At 40.4% G+C, this 9776-nt stretch overlaps 1 protein-coding gene across 5 annotated transcripts in view; it reads left to right on the forward strand.

Moving 5' to 3' along the window:
* ttll7 (tubulin tyrosine ligase like 7) overlaps positions 1-9776 on the forward strand; it is a 107781-nt gene that overhangs the window by 46414 nt on the left and 51591 nt on the right. For all 5 annotated transcript variants that reach the window (XM_062978101.1, XM_016994885.2, XM_008114157.3 and 2 more), the window contains exons 8-9: positions 224-388; positions 1122-1280. In XM_062978101.1, coding sequence (XP_062834171.1) covers positions 224-388; positions 1122-1280 — 324 coding nt within the window. The remainder of the gene's footprint in view (positions 1-223; positions 389-1121; positions 1281-9776) is intronic.

Below are 9776 nucleotides of genomic sequence, written 5' to 3' on the forward strand. Positions count from 1 at the left end.
TATAATTCTAGTTCATATCTGCCACCTTGCATATGAACTTATGCCATGCATCAGCAGTAGCTTCATCTTGCCAATAAGTAATTTTATATCATGTTTTATGGTGTAATGTTTTACCTTTAAAAGTTTAATCTTCTGCCCCTGTCACTAGTTTTAAAACATTTGTGTGCTGTCTTTCTAATGCATTCCATGGAATCTTTTAAAACAAAACTTCCCTTGATTTTAGAGCCAGCTGTATATGCACCTGACCAACTACTCCGTGAATAAGCATAATGAGAATTTTGAACGGGATGAAACCGAAGATAAAGGCAGTAAGCGCTCTATAAAGTGGTTTACTGAGTTTCTGCAAACAAATCACCTTGACGTTTCCAAATTCTGGAATGATATTTCAGTAAGAGAAAACTAATATGCAATAGCTGTTTTTATGTTTTTGTTGGCATATTAACAATTTTGGCCATTTATCTTTAAGTTTTTTCCAATTTATGGAGACCCAAAGGCAACCTTATCATGGGGTTTTCTGGGTCTGGGGGTGACTTGCCCAAGATCAACCAGTGGGTTTCCATATCTGATCATGGAATTGAACCCTGGCCTCTAGAGTTGTAGAATTATGTTCAAGCCACTACACAACGCTGGTGCTTATATTAACTACATTTCTCACTTTTTCAATAGGAGTGTAACCCTATCTGGTTTTTTATTCATCTTTAGGAGCATTTACTTGACTGTTCATTAATATACACTTTTCATATGGCTGAATTATTAGAGCATAAACCTGAGAGCATTTTTGCTATATGAACAACTATCATTCCCGGAGGGCAAGATGCTTGAGTGTGACAAATGGACAAAAAATCAGATTGCTCTTGTTGGCATTTCAAGGTTTTGTTGAAATGCATTCAATAAAACTGCTAGCATGCTTTCAGTATTTCTGATTTCAATCTTAAAATTATTTTTAATTCACTGTTTATTTTGTGATTTCACTGGAAAGAACTGTGGTCCTTCTATATGGCCAACTTCTATATTTGAATGTGTTTTAATATCTTTTTTGTACTCTAAAATAAAAAGATTTGTTTTTTTAAAAAATAGACCAAATGCCAGTTGCTAACCCAATTTACTGTACAATCTCCCAGGAATTAGTGGTGAAGACACTCATAGTAGCAGAGCCACATGTCCTTCATGCTTACCGTATGTGTAGACCAGGGCAGTCTCCAGGAAGTGACAGTGTTTGCTTTGAAGTTCTTGGTTTTGATATTCTGCTGGACAGAAAACTCAAGCCATGGCTCCTAGAGGTAAGCTGCTTGAAAAATCAGTTTTACTAAATCTGCATTAGAAAGGAAAGCAAACCAACATCCTGTCTGTTGAATCCAGTGGGAGTGCGTGGCCTTGAATGTCATTTAGAATAGTAAATGATAGTTTCATCTGACAGCTGGTTCATATGTCAAACATAACTGGGAAAGTGTGACAAAAAAGGAGAAAACACAGCTCTCATTTAAGCATGCTAGCTCTGAATAGTAAATAGTTACTGTAAAGACATAAACTGCTGTCCTCATATTGATATTGTGAGTTTCCAGAAGCCTCTAATTGGCTTCTTTAGGTAGCTGGTTACTGGATTAGATTGACGTGATATTCTTTAAAAATTAACAAATGGTTCACATTTTTCACAAATGGTAAGTTCTGTGACCCCTATAGACCATTTTGATCTCACAGATTTCACTACTTGTGACACAAGTAAATCCCATTTTGAATGTTGCTATAGAAAAAGTGAAGAAGTTAACACACTCTTCTTCTTTTTCTCCATTTTAACTGAGCTTTTAAATGTGCTCCATCAGCCTGAATAGACATGCATTTGTGAAATCTGCTACAAAGAAAATATATTTTAAAATCTGCATACAATGTGTTCATTGCATATGGTTTGAAGTGGCTGTATTACTTCATCGCACAGATTTATATTATATTTTCCCCTTTAAAAATATCACTTTGCAATTGAATATCTTGAATAACCTCAAATCAAGAACACCACAAACTGAGTCATAAAAAGATAGTTTTAAAATGAAGTCTGTATGAATGAAGCTTTCATATACAACACAACAAACTAGTAATAGAACACCAGCCAAAGCAGGTCATCAAGTACAAACCACCCACACTCTGGCTGATACTGGCAATGAATTGGTACAGATAGCCATCCAGCCTCTGCCAAAATATCTCAAACTAATAAGAGTCCATCATCTACCAGGCTAATAAATTTGCAATTAAGAAGTTCTGAATATTTATTCAAAATCACTTTCTATGTGTGTTGCACCCATTGATTCAGATTCCGCCCTCTGAAGCAACAGAAAAATTAAATTGCTCCCACAATGTGATAAGTGTTTTAGGTATTTGACGATGATTATGATAGCACTTTTTAAATGCATTCTCTCTAGGATAAACATAGCCCAAATCTTTCAACTGTTCCTAATGGCTTTACTTTTTATATAGTACAAGTTTTATTTGAGTACTAGCTTTACTTGAGTATGGTCTGTATTGTAGTACTTTTTCTTTTTCTTCGATTACCAGCACTTTTGGTCAGGCTTTCTTTCTCTTCACCTCAGCAGGTGTAAAGTTTATACTAGGTTTGCCTGGGTTAGAAACTCTTGGATATCATCCCTCTCCAGAACTGTTTTTTCTTTTTTCCTTTGCCATTTTTAGAATTACTATTTCCCCCCTCCTTTCACACTACTGCCCATTCAAGAAAAGACTGGAATTCAAAGCTTTCCCTCTTTTAACTCTTTGCCCTACACTCACCAGGCATTAGGAATTTATTTTCTACCCTTTAGAGTAACAATATTCTAGTTTCCCAGTGCCAGGTAACCATATTTGCATATTATACAAAGTATATGCTTATGAAGTGATGGGTTGAGAAAGAGCTAACTATGGTAGCAAGACTAATTTCCCTGTTCAGCTGCACTCTCTTCAAATTTTTCTTATAGAGCAGAAACAGAAGTTCAGGGAATGGAAGGGCGATGAACAAACAGTCCAAGAGTTTACTGTACCACATGACCTCATTTTCTTTGCTACTTTTGCTTAACAAACTTAAAGGTGAAGAGAGGTTGCCTGAAGGTGCAGTGAGGTTGATTCATTCCTGAATTTTAACTGTGCTCAGAAATTCACTCTTGGTGGCAGCCATCTCCTTCTTTTGGAGGAGCGAATGAAGGGAAGATTGACTAAAGGTGTGGGGAAATTTGAGAGTTACTCCCAGTTCCAAGTAGATATTCAAATGGATTTCCCATGCCCATGTATTGATTTCTCTAGCTTTCTGACACTTGGGATGAATCTACACTGCCAGGATTCAATCCAAGATTATCTGACTGTTCCAGATAATTTAGCTCAAAGCAGATATAGGGCAGTGTAGATCCAGCCTAATGGTAACCTAGATCTCAAGATGTCTTTTGCCTTAGGATGGATCTCTACAGTGTTCCCTCACTTATTGCAGAGGTTAGGTTCCAGGATCAACTGCAATAAGTGAAAATCCACGAAGAAGGGATGATATTTATTTTAATATTTATACATTATTTTAGTAGTTATATACTATTTTAAGTCTTTATCAACCAAACGTGTGTCGATAAATCTCCTCCTTTTCCTCCCGTTGCCACTTGGGCTCCTTTTCTCTCCCTTTGGCTTTTCCTCCCTCCCTTCCTTAATCTGTAAGTTGTAATTTTTTATGATTTATAATAGTCTTTTAGAATTTATTGAAAAACCGCAAAACAGCGAATCCGCGAAAAGTGAACTGTGCAGTAGTGAGGGAACACTGTACACAGCCCTATATCCCAGGATCTGATCCCAGATTATCTGCTTTGCACTAGATCAGAGTTTCCCAAACTACGCTCCTCCAGGTGTTTTGAACTTCAGCTCCCACAATTCCTAACTGCTGGCAGAGGCGGTTCAACCACCAGGCCAACTAGGCAGTTGCCTGTGGCGCCATCTTGTTGGAGGCGCCATCGAGGCAACTCCTGTCTCCTGCAGCCTGCCTCCGCCGCTGCACCTCCCTTCGCAAGGAAGGAGCCGAGGTTGCCACTTTGGGGAGCAGAGAAGCGGTGCCAGGAAGGTGATCGGGACTTTGCAGAGCAGAGAAGCCGCCGAATGCCTTCCTGGCGAGGCCTTCCTGGTGAGGCCTTCCTGGCATTTGGCGGTTTGGGGAGCAGAGAAACTGCGAACGCCTTCATTCTTGCCAGGAAGGAGTTCGGGGCTTTGGGGAGCAGAGAAACGGCACTTCTCTGGTCCCCAAATTAACAAACGCCTTCCTGGCGAGGCTTTCCTGGTGAGGCCTCAACAGGAAGGTGTTTGGGGCTCTAGGTGCCCACGCTGGGCCTGCCTTTGGGGTCTTCAGAGATTGTGAGGTAAGTGGGGTTTATATATCTGTAGAAGGTCCAGGGTGGGAGAAAGAACTCTAATTAATCACCTTGATTAGCATGTAATGGCCCTGTGGCTTCAAGGCCTGACTTCTTCTTGCCTGGAGAATCTTTTTTTGGGAGGTGTTAGCTGTCCCTGATTGTTTACTGTCTGGATTTCTCCTGTTTTCAGAGTGTTGTTCTTTATTTATTGTCCTGATTTTAGAGGGTTTTTTTTTTTTTTTTAATACCGGGGGCTATCTGGGTTATCTAAGTCCACACTACCCTATATCCTTGTTCAATGTTTGGTGCTAAATTTGCAAATATAGAAATTCCTACATAACATTACCATGTATTGAACTGCTTTTTATGTTGATTTGTTGTAAAACATGATGTTTTGGTGCTTAATTTGTAAAATCTTAATATAATTTGATCTTTAATAGGCTTTTCCTTAATCCCTCCTTATTATCCAACATTTTCCCTTATCCAATGCTTTTATTTTTCAGTGATTGGTTTGGGGGGGGGTGTGTGCCAAAATTCTGTTTGCCTACACTTGAAAAATACCTAGGGCCGGCTCTGACTGCTGGTGAACTGGTTAGGATTTCTGGGAGCTAAAGTCCAAAACACCTAGAGGAGCACAGTTTGAGAACACTATTTTTTAGACAGGGAGGAATTGGGAAGGACAACCGAAACTGGAAATATACCCGGGAAAACCAGTTGTAAACGACCATATAACCTCTGTTATCCATGATGAAACCCCTTGCTGTGGTGAGGGGGCTTGCATGTTCCAATGAACCTGAGGGCACAGCCACTAGAGTCTTGCACTCCCAGAAGGGGCCACAGGGGAGGTTCCAGACCAAGAACAATCCAAAGACCCTAAGACCTCAACGGCGGAGCAGGCGGAGAATAACATGATACATGTGAAGGCGGAAGAAGGCTGCAATAGACATAGAAACCACTCTAATTGTGTTAACCACAGCACTGCTGGGACCTCACTCTGTGAAGACTGTGTGTTGACCGGCCGTGCACCAACCTCCACACATTTAAAAAAATCATACACAGGCGTCTTCCAAGAAAAATAAAAAACAAACCAACGAAAGTCCCATGGCGATCAGCGAGTGGCGACGGGGGCAGGACTGTGAAATCTGGAAGCCCCTAGTCACAGACTGGCACATGGGTGGTGGATATGGACTCAGTCATTCTACCTCAAGGTCCGAGGCAGTTGAGTAGTCCAGCAGCTGTATCCATGACTGAGCAGCTTGTTTTAGGATCCGCTCTGCTCACCCCACATGGGGAAGGGGCTAGAAAAGGTGCCCTAAACATAGTCTGCCTCTCTTATCCCTGACTGGACTGCCGCATCCAGAGGGGTCACCACTCTGCGGCAAAAAATTTAAAATGAACTTTGGAACATGGAACGTACGGACACTGTAATGTTGGTGGGCAGGAAAAGAGATTTAAAGATGGGCTTAAAGCCAACCTTAAAAACTGTGGCATAGGCACTGAGAACTGGGAAGCCCTGGCCCTTGAGCGCTGTAATTGGAGGTCAGCTGTAGCAGTGCTGCGGAGTTCAAAGAGGCACAAATGGAGGGCTTAAGGGAGAAACGTGCCAAGAGGAAGGCGCGTCAAGCCAACCCTGTCCGGAACTGCCTTCCACCTGGAAACCGATGTCCTCACTGTAGTAGAACATGCAGATCAAGAATAGGTCTCTTCAGCCACCTATGGACACACCCCCAAGACAGTAGACATGGAAGACAATCATCCTCAAACTACGAGGGATCGCCTAAGTGATCCACGATGAAACCTCTTCCAGCCTACAACCAGCCATTCAATATCCAGGATTAATGACGAATCCCTTTCCATTGTTTTGGAATTGACTTTCATTATACTTTATATGGCTTTTACTATATTTGGTTTTTGACTGAGTCTGTCTAGTTCTAATTCGTGTTTAATTCAGTTGAAGTCCACAGGAAATCCCTCTAGGATTATAGAGAGATTTAGACCATACATCAAGGGAACTACTGACCGCATAGGGAAGCTGATGAAGAAGCACAACCTACAAACTATCTACAGACCCACGAAGAAAATCCAACAAATGCTACGGTCAGCGAAGGACAAGAGGGATCCTCTCTCTTCTGCAGGAGTCTACCGGATACCATGCAGCTGTGGACAAGTCTACATAGGGACCACCAAACGCAGCGCCCAAACAAGAGTCAAAGAACATGAAAGGCACTGCAGACTAATTCAACCAGAGAAATCAGCCATAGCAGAGCATTTGATGAACCAGCCTGGACACAGAATACTATTTGAGAACACAAAAATGCTGGACCATTCTAACAACTATCATGTCAGACTACACAGAGAAGCCATTGAAATCCACAAGCATGTGGACAACTTCAACAGAAAGGAAGAAACCATGAAAATGAACAAAATCTGGCTACCAGTATTACAAAACTCAAAAATCAGAACAGTAAATAAAAAGCAATACTCTGAAAACAGAGGGTTTCCAGACATGAATCAACCAAGGGCAGTTAACGACTCTAAACAAAGGATGCCCCAGAGGCAGGAAGAAGACAGCAGATAAGCTTTTCAATGCTAATTTAAGTGATTAACTACACAACATTCATACTGACCTCTCTCACCCTAGACTTTCCACAGATATATATTAACCTATTTGCTTAGTTTTCTCCATACCTCACAACCTCTGAGGATGCCTGCCATAGATGTGGGCGAAACGTCAGGAGAGAATGCTTCTGGAACATGGCCACACAGCCCGAAAGACATACAACAACCCCAGATTTAGACTGTTTAATTCCAATCGGTGTTTAACTCGGTTGAAATCTATAGGAAATCCTTCCAGGACTACGGAGACTTGTATATCTACCTGTTTGTTTTGATATACTTAGATAAATATTATTTTGCTGTTAATCCTATATGATTTCAGAGGTCATAGTAATGTTTTAGATAACGTGAAATATATATGGTGCTCTAATATACATATTGTGTACAATTTTCATATTGGACCATTATTGTTTACTATACATTTTGATACATTGTTTATAATAGACATCTGTGTTCTTTGCGTATAAATGATGTGTCAGGAGGTTTGGAAAGGGGAGGAGATTTTGATGTGCCAGGAGCTTTCGCCGAAGGCCTAGAGCATGCAGCCAGGCTCCTCAAGTATGGATTTTTTGGGGGGGGGGGGGACGGGGCTGGGAGGGGATAGTGGGGGAGTCATCCTGCTCCATTAGGCTCTTATACCTGAAGAACCAGGATGGCAATGGGGATTGATCTCTAGGATTGCGGTCCCAGAAGTCAATCGTTACAGGCGCACACATGGAAAGATCTGGTCCTTTCAGTAAGGTCTGAACCTTTCCAGGTGTTAAATTAATCTGGAGTCAACTGGGAAATCCCAGTTTGCTCCAGATTAATCTGTGTTTACCTGAGGCATCGTTTGGACATCTCAGGTAAACCTGTGATCCATTTTGGATTTGGGCCTGTGTGGAAGGGCCCTGAATCTACACCGCCAGATTATCTGGAATAATCAGATAATCTGGGATTAGATCTTGGGATATAAGGCAGTGTAGATCCAGCCTTAGCCCCACATGGCCAAGAAGAGGAGTGGCCTCTACCTGTGTTAAGACCCTTCCAAACCAACTGAACTATGGCATTTGAAACAACACCTGATACAAAATATGGACCTCTGACTCTAACTTCATCACTTTTCTTCTCCTGTATGATTTTTTTAAAATGTGCATAATAAGGAAGCCAGTAGAGCTTCGAAAACTTGCATGCTGGTTTTTTTTTTTTTTGCATTTCAGTTGGTCAATAAGGAATTACTCTTTTGAGGGTTTTGGATTTCCTTGAGAGTGTCCTTCAGCTGGTCTGAAACTGCAGCTCATAATCATGTGTGGTGTAATATGCCGCACTGCTGAAAAGCAGCAGGAAGTCCTTCAGAATGTCACAATAAAGATAGAAATTGGTTCTCTGTATCCTGTTTTGTGTATACATGCACGTAACTGACCTTTTGGGGTTATGGTCAGTAATTTACAGTGTTCCCTCACTACTTTGCGGTTCACTTTTTGCGGATTCGCTGTTTTGCGGTTTTTTAATAAACTCTAAAAGACTATTATAAATCATAAAAAATTACAATTTACAGCCTAAGGAAGGGAGGAAGGAGAAGCCAAAGTGAGACAAAGGGAGCCCAAGCAGCAATAGGAGGAGAAGGAGGAGTTTTATCAACACAAGATTTGTTGATAAAGATTTAGAATAGTGTATAATTACTAAAATAATGTATAAATATTAAAATAAAGATAGCATCCCTACTTCGCGGATTTTCACTTATTGCGGGTGGTCCTGGAACCTAACCCCAGTGATAAGTGAGGGAACACTGTACCATAGAAATATTCTTGGATAGAACATCATAATCACCCACCACTTTTGAGTGTTCTGGGTTCTAAGAATGAAATAGAAATGTTGCTCCTTCCAAATTATATTCTCATGACCTTTTGCTTCCAAACATTTCTGGCAATTGCAAATTCCAAATGGAGGTAAGCTATGCTGTGCCATCTAGTGGAAAATCATGAAGTGTTCCCTTTTGAGTTGAAGATCTTGCCCAGCTGGTTTTATGGATACGATTCAGTGGAGAATACTACTACAGTAGAGTCTCGCTTATCCAACCTTCGCTTATCCAACGTTCTGTTTTATCCAACACAGTTTGCCATTTAGTAGTCAATGTTTTTGTAGTCAGATTTTAAATAAATTACCAAGTTTTGGTTCTAAATTCATAAATACAGTAATTATTATATAATGTTATAATGTATTGAACTGCTTTTTCTGTTGTAAAACATGATATTTTGTTGCTTAATTTGTAAAATCATAATGTAATTTGACGTTTAATAGGCTTTTGCTTCATCTCTCCTTATTATCCAACATTTTTGCTTATCCAACATTCTGCCAGCCCGTTTATTGAGACTCTACTGTACTTTGATTAACTAATACATTAATAACTATTTATTCAGAGAGCTGTACATTATTGTCAACACATTAGCTAGATCTGAACAACTCTTCATAAGTTTTGTTGTTATATATCTTCAAATCAACTCCAATATATGATGAAGTTATGCTAGGGTTTTCTTGGTGAGATTTATTTAGAGGATATTTGGTTTTGTTCTTCCAAAGCTGAGAGTGTGTGACTTGCTGTGTGCTGTGTGTTTCCATAGGTCAGCAAGGATTTAAATGTTCGTTCCCCAGAGTCCTAACCCACCACTCATAGCACTACACCAGACTCACTCAAAGTGGTCGTTCCTGGACTGGTGTCAGTCCCTGAGTAATTTTGCTGCTCATCCTTAGTGAGTTTCTAGGGAAGAAAGAGTCAGTTTAAGCCAATGTGACAAATACAATGCTGATCCCTGAAAAAAAACC

The sequence above is a fragment of the Anolis carolinensis genome, chromosome 4 (genome assembly GCF_035594765.1).
Source record: "Anolis carolinensis isolate JA03-04 chromosome 4, rAnoCar3.1.pri, whole genome shotgun sequence".
Lineage (NCBI taxonomy): Eukaryota > Metazoa > Chordata > Lepidosauria > Squamata > Dactyloidae > Anolis > Anolis carolinensis.